Here is a 24693-nt window from a genome sequence, read left to right on the forward strand (position 1 = left end):
GCAACGAGACGCCACGCCTGGCTGGGACCGTTATTCTTCTTCGTACTTGATGACCAGAGACTGAATATAATGTTCCTTTGTAGATATTTATCTACTCAGTGTGCCGAGTTCATTCGAATCTCATTCTGGCTCTCTCGCTGTTCTGTTTTGCCGCAAGCGGGACTCGCTCTTCCCCTCGACAGCCAACGACGTCACGGATCAACCGACAAGCGCCCGCTTTCTCCAACTCTCTGTTCAGCACCGTCCTTGAATCAACACCTTCGCCCTGTTAATTGGGAATCGAAGTTATACGATCGCATGGCGGATAGAGGCCTGCGATTCCGTTGCGTTCATGATGCGCTCAAAGCCCTCGTCTTCCATGCAGAAGACGTACGATGAGTGCTATCTGATCTGCTCCACCGCTGTCTACTTTGAAGGACAGGTGAGTTATCCCACGTTTTTAGTTCTTCTTCCTTGCTTTTTTTTTCATTTATTCGCTACTCCTTATCTTCATCATGAGGAACAAATGAAAGATTTTGTGACTGAGATTTTTTTTATGGGTCGTACCATAGAATAATGAAGCAGAGGCTCTACGATCATGGCGCTCCGCGCTCGAGACGATCTATTACCACAACGCATATCGAGTCCCTCATAACTACGTCCCCAAAACGGAGACAGAGAAAGCGCTGCAGGAGTCGATTCGTCAGCTGGAAATGCAATGTAAAGAACGGGTGCAGCTGCTAGAGGCGCTACAGCAGAGCAGAAAAGAGGCGGAGCAGGCCTCTGGTCAGGCTACTCCTAAGGGGAGACTAGAGAAAGGAAAAGGTCCGTCGACTGGATCGAGCGCGAACACTACCCCCGGCTGGATCGGGGATGGCACCATACCGGCTGTGGACTATATGGATTTGTCGAGACCTGTGCCGTTGCCACCGAGGCCGACGGCGGCTTCGAAGAAGAGTTCGGACTCTGTCTTTCAGAAGCGCAGTGATAAGAAAGGCTCTCCGGCCAGAGACATCTCGAATGCGATCTCTGCTCCGCCCGTATTACCAGTTCCAAAGGTCTCGCCCACGGTGACGCCTCGCGGGACCAGTCCGGAGAAGCGCAAAGGAATGCTCACGACATTGAGGACGAAGGATAACAAGAAGTCTTCGTCCAAGTCCAAAGGCTCTCCAGGGCGTAATGGAAATCCACCGGCTGCTTCCAAAGCTGCGGGGCTTGCTTGGGGCAGCCTCTCCCATACGTCTTCTTCAGAGCGGAATCCCAGTGCTGGGGAGGCAGCATTGACATCCTCCAGACTTAGCATGTCAAGCGACGGCGGCCTGAGGAGAGATCAGGATGTGAAAAGCACACCAAGCGACGAATCTCCCAGACCGAGCAGAGCGCATGATCTATCTGACTCCATTCCTAGCTTGAGTCGGCGAGAACCACAGCACGCAGAGCAATCACCAAGACGGACATCAGCTGCCACGCAGGCTGTGTACTCTTCAAGTGCTGGACGGTCTTTGCCGGAGACTCCTGGTCCTCCTTCTCCTGCAAGACTGCCCGACACAGCGTCTTCGCAAAAGCCGGTCATAAAGCCCAAACCCACAGCATTGAGGTCTTCGGTGGAAGCCAGCCGACCCCAGGCTTACAGAAAGCAAAGCTCGCAGTCACAACCGTCACTGTCGCCTGCTGAGGATCTGGCCGGGGTCAGAAATTCGCAGACCAAATCGGCTCCAGGAATTAAACCGAGCGACCAACCTTACATGTCGAACTTGTCAGGAAGTGGCGACGAAGGTATCCGGCGCTCTGCCAGGAAGACAGAGCTCAGCAGAGCCAATGCAGTCTCGCAGCCTCGGCGAAAGGTTCATTCGACTCCCCGGCAAAGGATCACCCCATCGTCGAGCGAGCACGAGTCATCTGATGGGAACCTGTCGGCTGACGAGGACACAAATATCATGAATATCATGAAACGCCTCCCGAAGGGAGTCGATCCCGCCACTGCGAGACAAATTCTCAACGATATTGTTGTTCGGGGTGATGAGGTCCACTGGGATGATGTCGCAGGGTTGGAGGTAGCGAAAAAGGCTCTCAAGGAGGCTGTGGTTTATCCATTCCTACGTCCGGACCTGTTCTCAGGGCTCCGTGAGCCTGCAAGAGGAGTGCTTCTATTTGGGCCTCCGGGGACGGGAAAGACAATGCTTGCGAGAGCAGTGGCTACAGAATCCAAGTCAACGTTCTTCTCCGTGTCGGCGTCTAGTCTAACGTCCAAGTGGCATGGTGAGAGCGAGAAGCTCGTGCGAGCGTTGTTTGGCCTTGCGAAAGCGCTGGCTCCGTCTATTATTTTTGTAGATGAGATCGACTCTTTGCTTTCGTCGCGCTCGTCTGGCACGGAAAACGAAGCTTCACGGAGGTCAAAGACGGAATTCCTCATCCAGTGGTCAGATCTGCAGCGTGCTGCAGTTGGGAGAGAAAGCAAAGATGGAGACGCCAGCAGAGTGCTCGTTCTGGCCGCCACGAACATGCCATGGGATATCGACGAGGCCGCTCGCCGGAGATTCGTCCGTAGACAGTACATTCCTCTTCCCGAGCACGACGTACGAGAACAGCAGATCCGCAAGTTGCTCAGCCATCAGAAGCATGAACTGTCGGACGCGGATATTGAAGTTCTCGTGCGCGTTACCGAAGGTGAGTTTATTATCTTGACGTATCATATGTGAAATTTCTCTAGTACTCACATCATATCCAGGCTTCTCGGGGTCGGACATTACTGCGCTGGCCAAAGACGCCGCCATGGGCCCTCTGCGCAACTTGGGAGAGGACCTTCTTCATACTCCTATGGAGCAGATCCGGCCCATCCGCTTCAGCGACTTCGAGGCCAGTCTATACTCCATCAGACCCAGTGTCAGTCGAGAGGGTCTTCAGGAGTACGAAAACTGGGCGAGACAGTTTGGTGAAAGGGGCGGTTAGATCTGGCATCTTTCTCCTGCTCTTGTATTACCTTACGTCGCATCTATGAGCGGTCTTTTTCTTCGTGTCATATTTCAATAACACATGACGGGCGGTCGAGTCGCTGTCTGATGAAAAGAAAACGGTTATGATTCGATACCTTAATAAGTCCTGGGGGGACGCCGGTCGGGTGTCTCTTTTCATCCAATTTCTTGGTGGTATACGTGGTCCTTACTTGAACACAATTTCGGGTGTATCATATCTATCAGTCTCTTTCTACATGTCAGGGAGTAGATTTATTGTTTGGTGTTTGGAGTTAGATAGGATAGGTTTTAGCGATTATTTCTGTCTTTTATCCTCCAACGGTCTATTAAGCTCTGAGTGAGTAGTAACTTAGTCTTTGTATGCAATTTTCTATAGAAAAGACAAAACGAGACGATGTATAAAAAATAATAATAGATAATGTACAGTACATGTTTCTCTTTCCACTCCATCACTCTATCGTACGAATCATTCATAGATCCGATCCTTTCTTTCTTTCTTTCTCTGGAGGAGTGAAGAGAACAGAATAGTTCGAGCAGGAGTAGGTAGTAGTAATATCACACGGGTAGACTTGAGGGGAAAAGAAGCAGAGAGAAAATAGATAGCCTGGTCTCCCATATTTCACAGAACAGAACAGAATTTGAAAACATCAATCTCAATCTCAATCAAATCACACCCGTTCAGTTCATGGTTTGATATTGGATTGAATTCGATTGAGTGTTTTTTTTTTTTTTTTTCAATTCAAATCAATTCAAACCCCAACCCTCTCCAAAATCAACCCCCTAATCCTACCCACATGATCCTTCCTCTCATCAACAACCCCAACCTGACCATCACCACTCGCAGCTCTCCTCCTCTCCTCTCTCCTCTTGACCTTCTCCTCCCTCTTCCTCGCCCTCTCCTCCTCTCTCTCCTCCCGACTCATCACCGCCGGTCGCTCTTCCACTGGCGTCCCGAACGGCGCCACGATCCGCTCCACAACATGTCTCACGCGCCGGCTCTTCGGAGCCCCGGATGAGAATTCAATCACGTCTCCTTCGCGGAGGGAGTTGCGCGGGTCGGAGACGAGATAGGTGGTTGTTTTCGGGTAGGTTTTGCGGATGAGCCGGTCGTAGGTCGTGTGGTGGTGGGCGACGCGGACGGTGCGGTTCATTAATCCGACGGATATCACGGTGCCGGTGCGGATGGTGTAGGGGTAGTTGCGGAGGGAGGGGGGAGGGGGGATGGTTGGTGATGGGGGTTGTTGAGAGGAAGAGGAAGAGGAAGGTGGTGGTTGTTGTTGGTGTTGGTGTTGGTCTGAAGATGGTGATGTGGTTGTTGTGGTTGAGGCATATCGGCGAGAAGTAGATAGAATGCTGCTTGGGCCTGCGTATCGAAGAATAGATAGCGAGGAAGAAGAAGAAGAAGAAGAGCGAAGGGGCATCGTGGCCCGGAGGAGAGTGCTAGGTTGCATTGTGTCGATTTCTCCCGCGGAGCGTTATAGCGAAGTTGGATTATGCGCGGGATCGGGATTGGAGTATTTCTCCCTTGCTCTTCGTGAGGTAAAAGTAATGCAATTGCAATCTGCAGCAAGACTATGCCGACACTCTGCTTGGTTTGCTGCTTCTCTGGCCCCGAAAATCTGCCGCGGAGGATTGTGTTGATCAAAGTCAACGACCAATGGACCCTGTCGTATAGATAGAATCTCACACACCAGTGCAGACCGATGTTGTACCACACTGGGAACAAGGGCACAACAAAATGTCGCGGTCGGTCCTTGGAGACTGGTAGGTAGGTTGGCGTCGATGGACTGGACTGGCGATCTCAGAATTTCTCGCCGGAGAAGTTGCAAGTTGCGTGTTTGCATTGTTTGTTCGCCGGGAACCCGACTGTCAGTAGGAGACTATGAGTATAGTTAAATACTCTTTTAACAATTACTGTACGACGAAACACATCCATTTCAAAGCATAAATATTTATTTGGCAGGAATTAGCTTGTTACCACCATCCGTGAGGACCACCTCTATCTGGTGAGCATCATAGTCCTGTCCTTTCGTTGCCAGTCATATCCCGAAATAATCCTAATATACACATAAAACAATAATCCCATCCATCCATCCGATTAATACCAACCACCTATTGCCAAACCTCATGTGAAATGCACTGCGGAGGCGCTTTTCTTTTTTTGATGGGAAACAACAAAAAAAAAAACATGTCATGATATTACGTCGGAGCTGTAGAGTAGAGACGGAACAAGGTAGGAAAAGCCAACGGTAGAACAACTCCACCCACGCCGTGTACGCGACCATACCAACACCGTTCTCGTGTATTCATTGAAGTTTGTACCTTTTCTAGACCATGCAAATTCACTACGCGTCTTGAGCCACAGAGGTTCCATTCGCCTGCGATTCGGATCCTGCGGGCAGCGCTACGGACGCCTTTCTCAGGTGAAACTTCTTCTCCGCCTGCGCGGAAATGCGAGTCAACTCAGCGACGAACGACTGGCCCCAGAAAGCGCTATCAGGTGTTAGTCTCGGTAGTAATCTCAGAAAAGGAAGAAGAACATCTTACCTGGTATATTTCGACACATACTTGTCGAGTTTCGAGAAGTTGAGCGCCTTCTGCTCGTCACTCATCGTGACCGCCTCCTGGTAGGCGCCGGCCAGTTCTTCCGTGTTCCAAGGATTGACAATGATGCTGCCGTTGAGACTCTGGGCGGCTCCTGCAAATTCCGAAAGAACCAAGACTCCGTGCTTCTTCTGCTGCGACGCAATGTACTCATATGCCACCAGGTTCATGCCGTCTCTGGTGGACGACACAATACAGGCGTCCGACACGGCATACAGCGCGAGCAGCTCGTCGAAGTTGACGGACTTGTGGAGGAAGTGGATGGGCATAAACTCAACCGTGCCTAGCATGGTCCCAGGATTAGTTCACGATCGTCGTCTTCGCGCAGGCCACTGAACTTACCGAACTTGCCGTTGATCCGGCCAACGAGTTCGTTGACCACCGCTCTCAGGTTCTGGTATTCCTCCACATCCTGACGACTAGGAACAGCCACCTGCACGAGGACCACCTTGCCCACCCATTCCGGGTGATCACTGAGAAACACCTCCAGAGCATGGAGTTTCTGCGGAACACCCTTGATGTAATCCAGACGATCCACACCCACCATCAGCTTCACCCCCTGGAATTTCTGTTCCAGCATGGCAATCCGCTTCTGCACCTTTTCCTTCTTCAAACCCTCCTTGAACTTATCCGGGTCGATACCGATCGGGAAAGCACCGCAGGCGATAATCTTCCCTTGGAATTCGATACCATTGGGCGTCGTAGTCAAACCCCTATCCACTTTCGTCAGCTTCTTCTGTTCTCACTTCTTTCCGATTTTTGTTCCAGAAATATCCTCACAGTAATCGCGAGCAGCTGCTCAGGAAATGTCGCGTGTAGTCGTAGGTATGGAAACCGATGAGGTCGCAGTGCAGGACACCGAGCAGCAGCTCGTTTCGCACGGGCAGAATCCGATAGATCTCGCTGGAGGGGAACGGAGTGTGCAAGAAGAAGCCGATCTTGACGTTCTCTTTGCTATTCCCGATCTCCTCGCGGAGCATCTCCGGCAGAAGCATCAGATGGTAATCATGCACCCAGATCAAGTCTCCGTCGCGAACTTCCGAGGCCACTGCCTTGGCGAACAACCGATTTGCTTCCTTGTAGGCCTCCCAGGCGGACTCGTCGAAGGTGATTTCACCGGGATGGTAGTGAAATAGCGGCCACAGGATCGAGTCTAGAATAAAGAAAAAAGGCAAGAAGTTGCAGCCAGTCAGCCCACCAGCAAACCAATCGCATATATATAGAAAGATGGAAATCTCTTTTGTGTTGTTCGAACAGAGAAGAAGGGCGCGCGGAGGAACTAACTAGAGAAACCATTGTAGTGCCGGTCGGCCAGTTCATCATCGATAAATACGGGGATGGCTCCGTACTCGTCCAGCAGACGCTTCTTCACATGGGGGATCTCCTCTTCGGGCACCTCCAGGCCAGGCCATCCGTACCATTGAAAGGTTGTCGATTTGGACAGTCCGCTCAGCCCACTCACCAGACCACCAGAGGACATGGAAAAGTCATATTTGCCGTCATCCGACCGCTTGATGGTGATGGGCAATCGATTGGAGACGAGCAGCAACCTCGCATCACTCTTTGTCGGACTCTCGAGCGAGGGCATGATGGCGGGTACGGCGTGTGGGGACGCTCAGCGAATTTAGTTATAGCGTCACCAAGTCCAACTGGAGGTAAGTAGAAGAGCCAGTTGCACGACCAGAGAGGACGGTCCCAGAAGGCGAAAGAGAGAGAGAAAAAGAAAAATTCACAAGAAGAGGATGGTGAACAACGCGATGGATCGATAGATTAAGGTCAGAATTAAAGTCGAGCAGTAATGACGCTATCGGAGGAGACCGTTTTGCCGCCAACACGGAAAAACAAGGACGTGGGCGCGCCAGAGTGGGATGTGGGCGGGGGGGAAGATGTGATGAGCTGGTCTGTGTGTCTTATTTAGCTGGAGCAGAAGGGCTAGAATGGAATGCAGAGGAATACGAACGATGAGCGTCACGTCCTGCTGTTGTCAGTTAACTCATTCCAAAAAGTTGCCTCCAAAACGTCGAAGGCTTACCGTTAGTTGGTATCGAATTCCAGCTTGGAAATTGCAGCAGCAAGAGAGGGCGGCGACAGGGCTGCGATGACCTCAGGTTCCGAGAGCGATAATAATAATAATAATAATTGATGAATATTCCTCCTCCGTCAGTCAGTCACTAGAGCAGAATGCTAGCAGCAACTAATTAATTAATTAAATAATTAATGAATACTGCTAGCAACTGACAATCCACCCGGAACAAAGAAAAGGCAGCGTGGATCACAACGGACGCTGGTTGGCTGGAAGCACGTGGCGGGAGCAGCAGCGACGACGGGCGAGTTCCTCAATAGCGACGGCATGGAATTGAGGAATTCACAGGATGGTTGATATCAAGATCGATCACTCCCTGGTGGAGGGGAAGTGGAGCAGCAGGTTATATACGGATGCTCAACCAGGTGGTGTGAGCTCGAGGGAGAGTTCCCAGCCAGTCAGTCAATCAGTCAGTCTGTCAGTCAGTCAGTGACCCTGGAGTCGATGATGATGTTACCCGAAACGAAATGAGGGGGAAAAAAGACAGAATGAACCTTGAAGTATTACGCCAAGCACGAGGGAAATAATAACCAGACTCAGATTATTATTAGTAGCGCGTGGTATCAAGGAATAATAATAATAATAATAATAACTAGGAATTAACTAGATGAGTCTTTTTCTTTTTTGGCTTTGGCTTTCTGATCCTTGTCCCACCTCGGAGTAGAAAGAGCGGGGATGGACGATACAATCTTACTCTAGAGTACAGTAGTGGTGACGACGCCTGGACGAGGCTCTCGATTATCGCTCTACTATCAGTACTTACTTGCTATAATCTCTACCCTATCGGATCCTATCCTATACTTACTGCATCGTACTTAAGAGTATTCAATGATATTGACTATATAGCATAGCTGACGTTTACTATCCTGAAAACAGACCATCTACCATGATACTCGACGACAACCTGACGTCGAACCCCAACCAAAGGAGGGGCAGCCCTAAGCCCTAAACTCAACCGCCTAAATGGGGTCACGGCAGTCTAGACCGCCCCGGGACTGCAGCGCATGCAAAGCAGATGCAACAGATGATATTAGCCAGTCATCCATCCCTCCCTTCACCACGTTCTAGATCGACAGGATACAGAGTATCATCATCTTTACTGCATCGGATCTCCGGCGGGCAAGAACGTCAAGAGAAACATGTGATTTCCCCAAAGGCAGGGTCTTAAATCAGGAATCGAAGAAAGGATATCAAAGAAAGAAAGGAGAGAGATCGGGCATCAGAGATGACGGATGGATGCCAGAACACGGCCTTTTGTGTCTTCTCTCTCTTTGTTCGGGTTATCAGCAAAGCAGGAAAAACCACGCAAGTGAGGGACCGGGTGGGCTACCACGTTTGCCCCGGGCGTATCTTCGTTAAGACCCTATCAGATATTCAATGCAGGGGAAATTGGTGAGCCGGTGCAGATTACTCCGTATGAACCTAGTAGTTAGTCCCGCTTACTGGCTAGTAGTAAACATGGAAGAACCAGAGGGGGAACGTGTTATCAATCTGCGGGGGAAAACACAGGTCATAATAAGAAGAAAGTTATCCGCACCACTGGGGTAAAAAAGGGTAATAATAATATGTACTTATCGGGTATCACGCTATATAGTACTTTCACAATAGACTTTCCTATTCAGTTCCATTCCAGGCAAAAAAAAAAGGATAATCTTAATATTAATAATATCACGCAATCCGTATCACAGTCATATTCATACTAGTCTTCAATGTAGCATGATCATACGCACAGACAGCCTTCAAAGAGCCGGCCGGCCATTATTGCTCAGACTCCATCCCCCCGACTCCGCATGATGCTCGACTTTACCCTCATTCTCCAGTTTCAGCAGAATCTGCTGCACCCCATGCGACGCCGGCACATGCAGGCTTTCCGGGACATCCCGATAGATCACCCTGACCAACTCGAGCGGAGTCCACGACGCTTGAGATGTGCTCGACTCCGTCGCATCCGCCTCCACGGACCCGGTCCGGAGCACCCGCAGGACTTCCTCCTCGCGCTGCTGTCGATGTCGGATGTAGTCGGTGATCTTGGTGCTGGCCTTTTCGATCACGGCACCGTGTCCAGGGTACGCCCGTCCCGAGACACGGTTCTGCATCTTGTGTAAACTGGCAAGATAGACCTTTAGGTCCTCAAAGACCGCAGTGCCATGGCCCAGAACATCTAGAACACACATGTGTTAGAAACTCCCAATTGAAACCAATGATATACTAGGAGTGATGAAATCCACCCACTATCTCCACTAAAGATGGCATCCTCCTCTTCCAGGATAAACGCCATATGATCCACCGTATGTCCTGGAGTATGAAAAGCTCTCACAGTCGCTCCCTCGACCTGGAAGACCTGACCGTCTTCGATGTCGGTCTGTCCTTCGTCCGGCTGGTGCTTGTACACCGTGGCTTGTGGACAGATCTTCAGAAGATCCGGAATACCCTTGACATGATCATGATGCCAATGCGTGATGAGGGCCTTTTGCACCGTCGCCTTCTCCTCCAGCAGGACGGATTGTAGCGAATTCGCCCAACTAGGGAATCCCTGGCCTGTGTCGATTAGCAGTCGCTGAGGGCCACGGCCAACAAGGTACGTGTTTGTGCCTGGTTCAATATTAGCCTTGTCCTCGTCCTGCTTGTCTTTTCGCAGAAGACAGAAGCATGGTTCCACATATTATTATTACCTTGTAATGTGAACTTGTATCCAGCGAATTATTAGCGTATATTCCCCCCAAAACAAATCCAATCTCGTAGATAAAAGACACTCACCTTCCCCGGATTCCCACCCAAGATCCTCACCACAGAGGCACTCAGCCTTTCCACCTCTGGCAGCGCAACCAGCTGCGTCGCCATGGTAATGACAATCTAGGTGGACCTCTCCCCTAGGAATTCCTACGAGAGTGCGTCACTCGGTTCCTAGATGCTCATCCCGCTCAAGTCTCTGGCTCTGCTATATCGATGGAAATATTAATAAGAGCAGTAGTGGATGGTATGGAGAGTGGTATATCTACTCCGTTACTCGCAATCTCGTCAACGTGGGGTCGGATTGCGGAGATAAGTCCAAAGTCAAGCTGATCCTTACTAAGTAACTAGCTAACAGGCTAACTAACTAAGTCAGTTAACGAAGTTAATAATAATAGTAGTAATAATAATTTATCTTGGACTGACTGCAACCTCGGCAGATCGAACTTTGTTTCTGCGAATAGGAAGCATGATTATGTCATTTACTCTTGCTCCCATCCACCAGCTACAACTGAGTACATCTACATACATACAACTCGAATATGGATTAATACCAGATTCAAGACCCAGTTACAAGCGCTACGCAACCCAGATTACGCCTACACAAGACGGGACAGGATGAACAGATGAAAAGTTTGCATGTATGCAGTCCCTAACACATAACAGTAGGAGAATAATATAAATATGACAGACTATATCCATGATTCCATTCCCAACGCGGAACAGACAAATGAGGCCAGTGCGCACCCAAGAGAACAAGTCAACAAAAATTTGACGCTTTGCTGCCGGACCCCCAACTGCGCATGACCTGCGCCTTTCTCTCGCTCCCTTAGCACTTCTGCACGGGAGGACCAGCGATGCCGATTTCCCCCATGCCATGAATGTATACTTTTTCATCGATAGTACCCGCCTCCATAATAAAACAGAAGTTTTCTAGAAAAAAACTCTCTGCATTGACATCAAAAACGTAGTAATACATTTCGGATCACCCGGCCAGAACTGATTTAGTTCTGCTCCTTGGACTTGCGGGCCATGGTGTTGAGGGCAGATCCGTCGCGGAACCACTCGAGCTGGGACTCGTTGAAGGTGTGGTTGAGCTTGATGTCGAAGGTCTTGCCATCCTTGGGGTGGACGCGCAGAGTGACGGGCTTGCCAACCTCGAGCTCGGTGCAGAGCAGGTCAACACGGTCCTCGGGCTTGATCTTCTCGTAGTCGGCGGGGTCGGCGAAGGTCAGAGGAAGCATACCCTGCTTCTTCAGGTTGGTCTCGTGGATACGGGCGAAGGAACGGGTGATGATAGCGAGACCACCGAGGTGACGGGGCTCCAGAGCGGCGTGCTCACGGGAGGATCCCTCACCGTAGTTCCAGTCACCAATAACAACCCACTTGATGCCACGGGCCTTGTAGTCACGGGCAGTGGCGGGGACAGGAGCGTATTCACCAGTGATGGCGTTCTTGACCTTGTTGGCCTCACCGTTCTCCTCGTTGATGGCACCGATAAGCATGTTGTTGGAGATGTTGTCCAAGTGTCCACGGTACTTCAACCAGGGACCGGCCATGGAGATGTGGTCGGTGGTAGTCTTGCCCTTGCACTTGATCAGGATGGGGAGGTCGGTGGCGTCCTTGCCGTCCCAAGGCTGGAAGGGAGTCAGGATCTGGAGACGGTCACTCTCGGGAGAAACAGCGACCTGGATAGACTCGCGCTCGGCGGGAGGAGCCTGGTAGGTGTCACGGCCGGGGTCGTATCCGTTGGCGGGGAGACCCTCACCAGTGGGGGGAGCGAGCAGGAACTCGTTGCCATCCTTGTCCTTCAGCTTGTCGGTAAGAGGGTTGAACTTGAGGGTACCGGCAATGGTCATGGCGACGACCAGGTCGGGAGAGGCGACGAAAGCGTGGGTAGCAGGGTTGGCGTCGTTACGGCCAGTGAAGTTACGGTTGTAGGAGGAGATGATGGAGTTGGGCTCGCCCTTCTTCACGTCCTTACGGTCCCACTGTCCAATGCAAGGACCGCAGGCGTTGGCGAGGATAACACCACCGAACTCCTCGAGAGTCTGAAGCTGGCCATCACGCTCAATGGTGGCACGGATCTGCTCGGAACCGGGGGTAACGGTGAACAGAGCCTTGGCCTTGATACCGTGGTTAAGGGCGTCACGAGCGATGGAGGCGGCACGGGACATGTCCTCGTAGGAGGAGTTGGTGCAAGAACCGATCAGACCGACCTTGAGCTCCTCAGGCCACTTGTTGGTCTCAACGGCCTCCTTGAACTTGGAGATGGGAGTGGCAAGGTCAGGAGTGAAGGGACCGTTGATGTGAGGCTCGAGCTCGGAAAGGTTGATCTCAATCAGCTGGTCGTACTCGGAACCCTCATCCTCACGGAGTTCCTTGGCGTACTCGCGGGAGAAGTCACCAATGTGCCTGCGCTTGGTGGCGTTGAGGTAGTCGTACATGCGGTCGTTGAAGGGGAAGAGAGAGGTGGTGGCACCGATTTCAGCACCCATGTTACAGATGGTACCCATACCAGTGCAAGACAGGGACTCAACACCAGGACCGTGGTACTCGATGATGGCACCAGTACCACCCTTGACAGTGAGGAGACCAGCGACCTTCAGGATGATATCTGCGGATCTCAAGTCAGAAATGCTAGCAAGCCACTGGGAGAAAGTATCGATAACTTACCCTTAGGAGAAGTCCAGCCGGACATCTTGCCGGTAAGCTTGACACCAATGACCTTGGGGGCCTTCAGCTCCCAGGGAAGACCAGCCATGACATCGACAGCGTCAGCACCACCAACACCGATGGCGGCCATACCGAGACCACCGGCGTTAGGAGTGTGAGAGTCGGTACCGATCATCAGACCACCGGGGAAAGCGTAGTTCTCGAGGATGATCTGGTGGATGATACCAGAGCCGGGCTTCCAGAAACCGATGTTGTACTTGGCACAAGAAGAAGACAGGAAGTTGTAGACCTCCTTGTTGATCTCGTTGGCACGAGCAAGATCCTTGTCACCACCAACCTGGGCCTCAATCAAGTGGTCACAGTGGACGGTGGTGGGGGTAGCCACGGAGGGCATGCCTGCAGACATGAACTGCAGGATAGCCATCTGGGCAGTGGCATCCTGACAGGCGACACGGTCAGGACGGAGCTTGAGGTAGGACTTTCCACGCTCGATCTCCTGTCCGTGAGGGTCGTCAAGGTGAGAGTACAGGATCTTCTCAGCGTAGGTCAGAGGACGGTTGAGACGACGGCGGACAATGTCCAGGTTCTCAGACATCTTCCTACAGAGCACAATGGCATGTTAGCATTCCCGAGATCCTCGGCGCGAACGGGCGCAACTGCAACCCAACGGCAGTCGCCCACAACCAGCCAGTGGCATCTTGTAGGCGGCCATCGATAATAACAAAGGACAATCATACTTGTAGTTGATGTAGTTACCCTGTAATAACCATATTAGCCGTCATCCTGCGTTATCACGGAGCAGCCCGTCCAGCCGGAGCTAGCCGAGGTAGGAACAAAAAATATTCACCACTCACCTTCTCCCAATTCGTCATCTCGACCTTCTTGTCGAGGGGAGAGTCGGCGACGGTGGCCAGGCTCCGAGACCCGAACATCTGCGATAGATATTGTCAGTGATCGCTCGTAAGTTGCATTTCTGCGGCCATCCCGATGGATCGCAGTTCGTAATGCAGCGGATGAGGTTGGCTTACAAGACGGGACTTGGGGCCCTGTGAGAGAAGTGTGTCAGCATGATGTCCATTATTATCGAGGTAGCAGCGTCTCCTGCTGGCATTACAGGACGCTGCTACAGCGTCGCAGGAGTTCTCAATTCTCTCCCTCGCGCGACAGTCCCTTGGGGGAAGAAAGGAAGAAACTTACCAGCGCACCCACGCGGGCAAGCCTAGTGGAGATCATGATGGAAGCTCTCTAGGCACAAGACACAGAGCTCTAAGGACACATTCAAGGAGACGAAGCCCAAACAGCCAGCTCCAAGATATATGGGATGGGAGCAGGGAAGAAAGAGGAGTGGAGTGGTAGGGAAAGGGAGAAAGGTAGAGAAGTCAAGGTGACGACGGGGGGAATAAAAGAAGCTTGATGTTTTGAGGTGGGAAGATTCCGCCCACCGTCCGTTACAGCCGCTGTACGAGAACCGGAGGACAGACCGCAAGCGCCTGCTGCAGGATGACGGTATTGAACGGTACGGCACCCGTACGGCTGCAGGCTGTTTCGGCACCGTTTCCAGCGCGTTTCCAGCCTGAGGCATGCGACCGGACACAAGGAAGGACGGCCCGGGCAACCAACCGCGGCCCGTACAAAAAAAATCCAGCTGGCCAGTTCTCCGCCAGAGAGACCCATCTCACCGTAAGGCTGCTCGACGATTCGAAAAGCCGACACTGCCACTGGCTGGATGTCTTGTTTGGCCGTACTGCGAGTAATGCTGGTTACAATGGCCGTACGACAAGACGGAGGGGAGGTCCAGCTCATCATGACGCTCGTAATAATCTTGGGTTTACGTTCGTCCGTCTGTGTGGTCACTCTGTGGCAAGCCCAGGCATGTGAGCCCTGCGGTCCAATCAGATCGCCCCTGATTACCGCACTGCCGATCAGATAATTTACCTACCACGGCAGCTTCGAAGCACTTGGTTCAGTATTATGTACAGTATATATTGATGAGAACATTGTTCACGCTCTCAATTCGGTTGGTTACGAATTAAATGTAATATCTAAGTGGCAGTAATATCCCTCTCTGACTGCTTTTTTTTTTCTTCTCGAAGAATTCCAAATGCCCAGGGTGATTTTCTCTTCCCCACAGAGACACGGCCATGAGGGATAACCGGAAACGTCATAGATTACCATACAGCGCTGGTGGTACGGATCGGTACCGTATCGACCCACCTCCCTGCAACCAGTCCGAGCCAGAGCCGAGGCCCGCCGACGGTCGCCAGCCTCTCCCCAGCTGCCAATAACCAAAGAGGCATAAAAATTTGACCGACAGCTAAAATCATTGAATTAGGTCGCGAGCACGCAGACCCGCAACCCGCAGGGTCCAGAAATCGAACTATCCTTCCGCTTATCGGTAAAATTATTTGCGACACTGCGATAGAGTGCATCGTGCTGGATATCGATCCCAGACATCCAAAATGGGCGCGGTAAGAAGGATCAAGACGAAGCGGATGACGAGGTATGTCGCTAGAGCCACACATGCAGAGTGCTATGAATAGAATCGAAGTTCTAACGATCACTCGTCTACAGGGGCTATGACCAGGTCCGCGCAGACCTTGACTCGTCCAAGCACCTCCGACAATACAAGGCCACGAAAGATGCGGAAGATCTACCTGGTCTAGGAAAGCACTACTGTGTTGAGTGCGCCAAATGGTTTGAGAGCGAATACAATCTCAAGGCGCATACGAAAGGCAAAAACCACAAGAGAAGGTCAGTCTGGTTGATGGATTCGATATCTTTTGCGACAAAGACTGACTTCCCGTCTACTGCAGGGTGCGAATTCTGCGCGAGGAAACATATACCCAGAAGGATGCTGAAGCAGCCGTGGGATTGGGAGTTGATAATGGCATTCGTTCCCAGGGACTAGCATCGTCCATGGACATGGACGATTCCAACCAGAGCTGAAGCACAATAACATGGTGAAGGAGCATATCCGTCGTGGTCCATTATCACGGGCCCTCAAAAAAAAATAGTTTTCAACGGGGATGATCGCCAAAATTAGACGCAACAATCTTCCGAGCCCAACTCCCAAGCCATAGTCTATTCTCGGCGACGGCACATCAGACCCTATTGGGAAGGACACGATTGGCCATACTCAGAAAAGGGATTACGGATGGAAGAAAACTGAGGTTACCCGCTGTAACTACCGATTTCAGGCGCATTGTGCAGGGGAAGAAAGGTGCATTCTCCTGTGTATCTTCCGAGAATCGCCATAATCGAGTTCCGCAGGGCCGATCCGAAGCGGATGAATGGGTTCCGGTCCACGGATAAACGGCCAAAGTGCCGCTTTCGGAGAAAGGCTTTGCATCCTAGTGCCTGATAGTCGATACCCATAATAATAATTTCACAAAGACTTTTTTTACCCTCTTGGACTCCACTATTGTTTTTTATTCCTATATTATTGATACAGGGTCATGCGCCTCTCCTAGCGGCTCCTTATTGAAGGCTTTCATAAGCCACTCGTACGTTGCCCACTGTACAATGATGTAAGCAAATTGCACTCTCCTCGATTGGATGTCTACATACCTGTACTGCGTTTACTATGAACGCTCGCAGACTGCATACTCCGAGACCACGATAAAAGGTCTTGAGCCCTTCTGTCTGATATGCTCGTTTCGCAATCTCGAAAGATGTCAATATCCGCCTGTCCCTTGCGGTAGACTCCAGAAGCGGTCGGGTGTCCGAAGGTACCGCCGCGTGAAAGTGACCACCTGTCTGAGCTTGTAGCTTTGTCTTGACAACATCGAGTGGGAACACAGAGGCCCATGTTATGATACCGGCTATACCGCCGCAGAGTAGGACTTTCATTGCGGTCTGAGACGCGCTCTCATTTTCGGTTGTCATATAGCGTTTCGAGAGCTCATAGGACCAGAAACTGCATCACGGCGTCAGCACAAAGATGCGGATTGAAATGATGGCCATTCTCTCAGCGAGGCAGCCGTACTAGAACCCATAGCCCACAGAGTCCCTGACACATGTGATTACGCCTCCAAAATAGAGCCCTTTCAACCCATGTCTCTTATATAGATCTCTGAAAACTGTCCAGGACGAGACATCCGATCGTGAATTAAGCTGTGCTCGACATTTGACCAGCTCCGTCGGAGAGGAAACAATCCAGCTAGCGATGCCGCCCGCAGCACCAGCAATCCAGATTTTATGTAACGAAGTACCTGTTGGGTTTGTCGGATCCGTCACGGAGGGGTCCAGGGCCATCAATGTCCGGTTATACGCGACGAAGAGCAAGGCATTGAGAGCTCCATATCCTAGTATGGGAGCAGCGGCGCCTGTAAAACAGTCAAGTATGAATTACTGATCGATTCTCCCGTAATATTATTCCCAGAACTTACCTCGTACAAGAGAACCAGTATTCTCGAATTGCTTGCGGAGAGACCGTGGAGTTGCTGCAGCTCCCTCGGTCTGGCCTGCTTGCAATCGAACTTTGACCAGATCCAAAGGGTTGCCGATGATAATCCCAATGGCTCCGCTCAGGTAGCCAGCCCAGAAATCGGATGACATAGACTGCAGTATCCTGCCTGGTAGTGGTCAATAATAGTATCCTTCATGGTGTAGATACCCTCGGAGCTCAATGATAAGTGTTGGCGGGGCGCTCCGGCGGCCCGCTGTTATCAGTCATGTGACGTCGCGGCATTTTGGTGATTAGGCTGCCAACACTGATACGCGCCGTCCACCGTATACGACGCGTCTGAGCCGTCAAGAGTTGCAGAGTAACAACCCAAGCAAGTCCAACCACTACAGAACGACCAAGGTAGCGCAGGTGTCGTGGAGGAGACTTGGTGAACTTGGATACTTTTACTCTTGGGCTCTCTTTTTTTGATCAGATGTAATTGTCCTCCGGTCTCCAAACATGTGTACTGCTTTATCCTGACAATGCAGCAGGCATCGACCGCGGATCGCCACAGCAGAGGCTGGCGGAGCGACACCACAGAAAGCCACGCGTTTATACGGTGCCTCGAATCAGTCGATTGATCGCCTTACCAAACCTTTCAGATGTCCGGGTTCAGCGACGCCTACGAGAGCATCTGATAAGCCTACCCGCAAGAGACGCAAGGTCAACTACGCCGATGCAGATGGAAGTGTGGAAGATGGGAACAACAAGCCATGGACAAACGAAGAGCGTCTAGCGCTTGCTAACCGTGATGTAAATCGATACGGAGTTTTCAAAGTGAAGGATAAAGATACGATTTTTAAGCAACGGTTTTCTGTTCCCTTGAAAAACAAAGCAGCGGGCGGATACGATGCTTCCAGACCGGCACCTAGTCTAGGGATGAGACGAAGTACTGGCTTTATCGTGAAGCCTCTACATGATCCCAGCGGGGAATTTGCAATAGTTCTCTATGACCCAACAGTTGATGATGTGGAGGAGAATCCTGAATCGAAGGAGAAGGAGGATGGGCCAAAAGAGGACGAGAAACCGAAGCTGGACGAGCCGCTCGTACATAAGAGTCTGGCGGACATTCTTGGACTTAAAAAGAAGGTCGAAACTCGTCCTAAGGTTCCCGTCGTTATCGATCCGCGGTTGGCGAAGGTCCTTCGTCCCCATCAGGTGGAGGGTGTAAAGGTATGGCGTTTCTCATCATTTGGTCGGTTCCTGCCCTAATAACATGCACTAGTTCCTTTTCCGTGCCACGACTGGAATGATCGACAAGAATGCACATGGGTGCATTATGGCGGACGAGATGGGACTGGGCAAGACCCTTCAATGTATTACCCTGATGTGGACGCTTCTCAAACAGTCCCCGGAAGCCGGCAAAACGACAATCCAAAAGTGTGTGATTACTTGCCCGTCAAGTCTTGTAACAAACTGGGCGAACGAGCTGGTCAAATGGCTGGGCAAAGACGCGATCATCCCATTCGCCGTTGATGGCAAGGCCACGAAAGCAGAGCTCGCATCGCAAATGAGGCAGTGGGCTATTGCCTCCGGACGCTCAATAGTGAGGCCAGTTCTCATAGTGTCCTACGAGACGCTACGACTGAATGTCGACGAGCTCAGAGATGCCCCGATTGGTTTGTTGTTGTGTGATGAAGGGCATCGGCTGAAGAACAAGGACAGTCTGACTTGGACAGCACTGAATAGTCTCAATGTCACTCGCCGTGTTATCCTTTCTGGAACGCCCATTCAGAACGACCTTTCAGAGTATTTCTCGCTTCTGCATTTTGCAAATCCAAACTTGCTTGGATCACAAAATGAATTCCGCAAGAGGTTCGAAATACCTATTCTTAAAGGAAGAGATGCTGCGGGTTCCGAGGAAGATCGCAAGAAAGGAGATGAACGCCTGGGGGAATTAACAAACATTGTCAACAAGTTCATCATACGCCGCACCAATGACATTCTCTCGAAGTACTTGCCGGTCAAGTACGAGCACGTCGTCTTCTGCAATCTTGGAAAATTCCAGCTTGATCTCTATAATCATTTCTTGCAGAGTCCAGATATCAAATCCCTACTGAGAGGAAAAGGGAGTCAGCCCTTGAAGGCTATTGGCATTTTGAAGAAACTCTGCAACCATCCAGACCTTCTTGACCTCTCAAAGGATCTACCCGGATGTGAGCAGTTCTTCCCGGATGACTACGTCCCTCTGGAAGCTAGGGGCCGCGACAGAGATATCAAGTCTTGGTATTCAGGCAAGATGATGGTTCTCGATCGCATGTTGGCACGTATCCGCCAAGACACCAATGACAAAATCGTCCTGATCAGTAATTACACTCAGACGCTCGATCTTTTCGAGAAGCTCTGCCGCGCTCGAACATATGGTTGCCTGCGGCTCGACGGCACCATGAATGTGAAGAAGCGGCAGAAGCTGGTCGACAAGTTCAATGACCCTGATGGTGAAGAATTCGTCTTCCTGCTCAGTAGCAAGGCCGGTGGATGTGGTCTGAATCTGATAGGTGCAAACCGTCTTGTGCTTTTCGACCCAGACTGGAACCCCGCTGCTGATCAGCAGGCGCTGGCTCGAGTCTGGCGTGACGGACAAAAGAAAGACTGTTTTGTCTACCGTTTCATTGCCACTGGATCAATCGAGGAGAAGATCTTCCAGCGTCAATCTCACAAGCAGTCGCTATCCAGCTGCGTCGTCGATTCCGCCGAAGACGTCGAGCGACACTTCTCTCTGGATTCACTTAGAGAACTATTTCAATTCAAACCAGATACGCGGAGTGACACCCATGACACGTTCAAATGCAAGAGGTGCAGGCCAGAAGGGGGTCAGTATATTAAGGCACCAGCCATGCTCTACGGTGACACCAGTTCTTGGAATCATTTCGTAAACGATGGCGAGAAGGGGGCATTGGGCAAGATACAAGACTTGCTTCTGAGACAGGAAACTACAGAGAACGACGTCTCAGCCGTATTCCAGTATATCAGCCACTGACGGTATTCATATGACGGAATGATTCATGGGAGTAAAGGTTTACACTTGGTCAATATGCAGAGTTTTGATAGATACGATAGATATATTCAATATAATAAAGACTTGGGAACTCATCTGTAGCTTAAATCTGGTAGTTGTGCTGGAGGATCTGCTTGCCGCGTTACTAGGGATACCGTATTGTACAGTACGTGGAGCCGTGACAATACGTCACCTCAGCTAGAGCAAAGAGACGCATCCCACTGACAGCGCATGCTTGTAAGAGCCTCCCCCGCGTTATCTACTTGCAGGGAAAGTCTGACTTGCTGGTTTTTTCTAATTCTTCTCCGAAAGGAGCTTCGAGACTGACTGTTAGCTCTCCCCCGAACTTTCGTTGGCCATCGCTGCCGTGTCGAACGCGCCTATTCCATTGAATACATCGGGCATCAACGACCATGGCTACCGCCTAAAGACGAGACGAGTGCAGTCATCGCGATCGGAGTTTAGCATCTGATCTGAGGCAATGGATCAGTTCGTTCAGCGCTTGTTGAACGACAAGCTATACGATAAGAGGAAACAAGGAGCTCTGGAGTACGCCGCATTTTGTTCTCCACCCTAGTGCAGCAGCTTTGAGACCTATCACTTACGTTATACATCCTTATTCAGGCTCGAGAGGATCGTTCGCGAAGCTGCGATAAAAGAAGACCATGAGAGAATCCAGAAGATCATCGACCAGCTCTGCCACGACTATGCCTACGCCGTACACCAACCTCATGCCCGAAACGGCGGTCTGATCGGACTGGCCGCGGCCTCGATAGCATTGGGATCAGTGAGTGGATTGGATAATATACCGGGTCCTTATAGGGACATGAGACTGAGCTGTGCCATGCTAGGAAGGAGTAGCTCCTTATCTTCAAGAGATAGTGCCGCCTGTTCTGGCCTGTTTCACGGACCAGGATGCGCGCGTCAGGTACTATGCATGCGAAAGCATGTATAATATTGCGAAGGTGGCTAAGGGAGAGATTCTACTCTTCTTCAATGAGATTTTTGATGCGCTGTGCAAGGTGAGGATCTCGACGGGTCGTCTGTCTGCATACCGTTATACTCATGCGCTCGAGTGCTGCAGTTAGCTTCAGATTCGGAATTGTCCGTCAAGAATGGAGCAGAGCTTCTTGATCGCCTCGTAAAGGATATCGTGGCAGAATCCGCTGCTTCTTACGTTTCTGTCCTAAATATTCCCGAGAAGAGTCTGCAGGATCCAGATGCAAGCTTGGAATCAGACGAACTATCGGCGGACCTGCCCACTGCTTTCTCCCTGGCTAAGTTCATACCACTCCTGAAGGAACGAATATATGTCATCAACCCTTTTACCCGCATGTTTCTTGTCTCATGGTTGACGCTGCTGGACACGATACCAGACTTGGAGCTGGTTAGCTACCTGCCCGCCTTCCTTGGCGGACTGATCAAGTTTCTAGGTGATCCGAACAAAGACGTCCATGTTGCTACCCAAAATCTTCTGGAGAGGTTCCTATCAGAGATCAAGCGCATCGCTCGTATTAAAAAGGGGATCGAAGAGAGTCGAAAGGGTCAAGAGAGCCAACACAATGCATCAGCTACAAGTGACAGCGCCAGCATAGCACCTGATCAAGACCCTGACGCCGATAAGAGTGACAATGCCATTGTAGACTCTGACTCTGAAATCGACGATCACAACACAACTACCGATGGGGATTGGATTCCAGGACAAGACGCAAACATTGAGTACCCTAAGATCCTGGAGATCCTGGTAGGATATGTCGACACGTCATTCGGTAAGTTCTATCAGGATTCACGTTGTTGTTGAATCTCCGCTGATATGTATATGGATATAGATGAAGAGATGCAATTGACTGCGCTTCGCTGGATAGATAGCTTCTTTGAAATCAGTCCCGAAGATATTCTGCAGTTCGTCCCGAGGCTTTTGACGCAGGTCCTCCCTGCTATGTCCAGCGGCTCAGACCAGGTGCGGCAGGCGGCGAACAGGGTCAACACATCCCTCATGGAGTATATTCTCTCTCTCCCTGATGAGGCCTCCCCTGAAGGCACTGGCCGGCAAGGCCCGACCTCCAAGGCACCTCCTCCAGTTGCTAAAGACGGTGGTGAGAAGAGATCGGGCACACCAAGCGGGCGACCATCTTCTGAGACAATCAGCATCGAAACAAAGGCTCAAGAATCGGGACCGGAGACGAAAACTGAAGCGACGCCGCAAATCAGTCCTGCAGAAACTCCCCTTCCCCCGTCGGATCTCGATTACGCTGCGGCTGTGAATTCGCTGACCCTGCAATTCCTGAACGAGAACGAAGCCACTAGAGTCGCTGCTTTGTCATGGCTCATCATGCTACATCGGAAAGCGCCGCGAAAAGTTGTAGCCTTCAACGATGGGACGTTTCCGGCTCTGCTCAAGACGCTGTCTGATCCTGCAGAAGCAGTGGTCACAAAGGATCTACAGCTCCTCTCTCAGATATCGAGAAACAGCGAAGACGGATACTTTACATCATTCATGGTGAATCTTCTTCAACTCTTTTCGACAGATAGGAGGCTGCTAGAGAATCGTGGAAATCTGATAATTCGCCAACTTTGCATGAACTTAAGTCCGGAGCGAATATACCGGACTTTGGCTGACTGTCTTGAAAAGGAAGAGGCATGTATCGATCTCTTTCTAGTAATCCATTTTCTAACGATATCAGGATATCGAATTTGCCAGTATCATGGTTCAGAATCTGAACAACAACCTCATCACGGCACCTGAACTTACAGAGCTTAGGAAAAGATTGAGGAACCTGGAGTCCAGAGTATGCTTGCTAAAGACACGTGTCTTCAGAATTGTCATACTAACCGAGACCACAGGAGGGCCAGATGTTTTTCGTTGCCTTATTCCGATCCTGGTGTCACAATGCGGTGTCGACATTCTCTCTGTGTCTTCTTGCACAAGCCTACGAACAGGCATATAATCTCCTTCAAGTCTTGTTAGTAGTTTCCGAGTGTGGATTGGATACATGCTTACTATTCTCTAGCGCGGAGCTCGAAATGACTGTCAACATACTAATCCAAATCGATAAACTGGTCCAACTGCTGGAGTCGCCAGTCTTCACCTGTGAGTACTCCTTTTTCTTTTCTTGTATGTCCATGAAAAGCAAACTAATTCGTCACAGACCTTCGCCTTCAGCTCCTGGAGCCTGAAAAGTACCCATATTTATACAAGTGTCTGTATGGAGTTCTCATGCTGCTGCCGCAAAGTTCGGCTTTCGCAGCTCTGAAGAACCGCCTGAACAGTGTGAGCAACATTGGGCTGCTCCATGCTGGACCCCGAGCGTACGTCAACCCTGCGATTAAGGCCCCATCCAGTTCTTCCCCGTCCCCCTTCAATAATCCTTTGAGAAACCATTACCGTCGGCGAAGCACGGAAGCTTACGTTGTACCTGCGGGACCCAACAGTCCTGTGAATAACGCCTATGACCGTCCCACCGGGAGTAGGTTGAAAGGCCGCGAAGAGAATGCTATTCGCTGGGTTGAACTACTAGACAAATTCAAAAATGTCCAGGAGAAAGCCAGGCGTTCCCGGATGTCACGACGACACATTGATCATGGCGGCACCCAACTGGACTTTCAAAACCCGTCACTGGCAGCTGCACTGTCTGCGGCTGCCGCTTCAGAGCATGGCCGTGGGAACTACAAGGAAAAGACTCTTCCGGACGCCCCTCGTGGAGTAGGCAGCGGGCTGGGTATAACCGGTGACGGTCGTCGCGTAAGCTCTCCGGACAGCGCGACAGGCCATAAAGGAACGTCGACACCTGCGGCTGGCCATAAGAGCAGGTCCAGCCTTTCCAACCTGGGACGACTTGGGATTGGAGCCAGGAAGTCTAAACGCTGAAGGATCTGGACTCCCGCCTGTCCAACTTCCTGCCTTAGCGACCTGTTTTATTCGCATATTGATCTTTCTCCGATTCATGACGTGAAATGACTTGACGAGCTGTAATTGACCCGCCACGGAATGGTGGCAAAGCATCTCCGTTCGTTGCCTTGCCGCTTCTCTGCCAGTGTTTCGTCTTTCGCTGCCCTTCTCGGTACCCAATTTCTGGTTTTATATTCCTTTACTGTCCATGATTTATCTCCCAGAAAGTTCCCAGGCGTGCTCGACAACTTCCTGTTTCTGCCAACTTGCTGGTTTGCGGCGTTGTACATTTGATATCCCATCCATTAGCATGTG

General features: G+C 50.9%; 8 protein-coding genes across 8 annotated transcripts; 3 read left to right on the top strand and 5 right to left on the bottom strand.

Moving 5' to 3' along the window:
- Positions 1 to 141: 141 nt before the first annotated feature.
- Positions 142 to 3084, top strand: C8Q69DRAFT_90423 (P-loop containing nucleoside triphosphate hydrolase protein). Its single transcript, XM_028634152.1, has 3 exons — positions 142 to 421; positions 552 to 2646; positions 2708 to 3084. The coding sequence occupies exons 1-3, from the start codon at positions 332 to 334 to the stop codon at positions 2926 to 2928; spliced, it is 2406 nt and encodes an 801-aa protein (XP_028482406.1). The 5' UTR covers positions 142 to 331; the 3' UTR covers positions 2929 to 3084.
- A 412-nt stretch (positions 3085 to 3496) lies between these two features.
- On the bottom strand, positions 3497 to 4567 carry C8Q69DRAFT_90635 (hypothetical protein). Its single transcript, XM_028634156.1, has one exon. It carries the CDS (start codon positions 4400 to 4402, stop codon positions 3701 to 3703), a length of 702 nt encoding a protein of 233 aa, XP_028482407.1. The 5' UTR covers positions 4403 to 4567; the 3' UTR covers positions 3497 to 3700.
- Positions 4568 to 5128: 561 nt separating this feature from the next.
- C8Q69DRAFT_514471 (alpha,alpha-trehalose-phosphate synthase 1) lies at positions 5129 to 7143 on the bottom strand (the record flags this gene model as incomplete). Its single annotated transcript, XM_028633341.1, has 5 exons — positions 5129 to 5444; positions 5499 to 5838; positions 5898 to 6268; positions 6336 to 6708; positions 6840 to 7143. The coding sequence occupies 5 exons, from the start codon at positions 7141 to 7143 to the stop codon at positions 5297 to 5299; spliced, it is 1536 nt and encodes a 511-aa protein (XP_028482408.1). The 3' UTR covers positions 5129 to 5296.
- A 2234-nt stretch (positions 7144 to 9377) lies between these two features.
- C8Q69DRAFT_509882 (putative metallo-beta-lactamase domain protein) lies at positions 9378 to 10479 on the bottom strand (the record flags this gene model as incomplete). Its single annotated transcript, XM_028633141.1, has 4 exons — positions 9378 to 9799; positions 9871 to 10230; positions 10311 to 10323; positions 10396 to 10479. The coding sequence occupies 4 exons, from the start codon at positions 10477 to 10479 to the stop codon at positions 9378 to 9380; spliced, it is 879 nt and encodes a 292-aa protein (XP_028482409.1).
- A 446-nt stretch (positions 10480 to 10925) lies between these two features.
- Positions 10926 to 14410, bottom strand: C8Q69DRAFT_90697 (putative mitochondrial aconitate hydratase). The gene is made up of 6 exons (XM_028634158.1): positions 14242 to 14410; positions 14073 to 14090; positions 13899 to 13976; positions 13782 to 13801; positions 13045 to 13643; positions 10926 to 12985 (listed from the first exon to the last, which is right to left on the bottom strand). The coding sequence occupies exons 1-6, from the start codon at positions 14275 to 14277 to the stop codon at positions 11373 to 11375; spliced, it is 2364 nt and encodes a 787-aa protein (XP_028482410.1). The 5' UTR covers positions 14278 to 14410; the 3' UTR covers positions 10926 to 11372.
- Positions 14411 to 15177: 767 nt separating this feature from the next.
- C8Q69DRAFT_91077 (putative C2H2 finger domain protein) lies at positions 15178 to 16256 on the top strand. The gene is made up of 3 exons (XM_028634160.1): positions 15178 to 15544; positions 15616 to 15795; positions 15858 to 16256. Exons 1-3 carry the CDS (start codon positions 15504 to 15506, stop codon positions 15988 to 15990), a joined length of 354 nt encoding a protein of 117 aa, XP_028482411.1. The 5' UTR covers positions 15178 to 15503; the 3' UTR covers positions 15991 to 16256.
- C8Q69DRAFT_90977 (hypothetical protein) lies at positions 16257 to 17069 on the bottom strand. Its single transcript, XM_028634159.1, has one exon. The coding sequence runs from the start codon at positions 16927 to 16929 to the stop codon at positions 16522 to 16524; it is 408 nt and encodes a 135-aa protein (XP_028482412.1). The 5' UTR covers positions 16930 to 17069; the 3' UTR covers positions 16257 to 16521.
- A 140-nt stretch (positions 17070 to 17209) lies between these two features.
- C8Q69DRAFT_488398 (DNA repair and recombination protein RAD54) lies at positions 17210 to 24357 on the top strand (the record flags this gene model as incomplete). The annotated part of the gene is made up of 11 exons (XM_028632046.1): positions 17210 to 17384; positions 18036 to 18664; positions 18717 to 20455; positions 21114 to 21207; positions 21341 to 21511; positions 21574 to 22258; positions 22319 to 23127; positions 23174 to 23278; positions 23334 to 23452; positions 23501 to 23580; positions 23639 to 24357. The coding sequence occupies 11 exons, from the start codon at positions 17210 to 17212 to the stop codon at positions 24355 to 24357; spliced, it is 5325 nt and encodes a 1774-aa protein (XP_028482413.1).
- Between the last annotated feature and the right edge of the window lie 336 nt (positions 24358 to 24693).

This window comes from Paecilomyces variotii, assembly GCF_004022145.1.
Source record: "Paecilomyces variotii strain CBS 101075 chromosome Unknown C8Q69scaffold_12, whole genome shotgun sequence".
NCBI classification, from domain to species: Eukaryota; Fungi; Ascomycota; class Eurotiomycetes; order Eurotiales; family Thermoascaceae; genus Paecilomyces; species Paecilomyces variotii.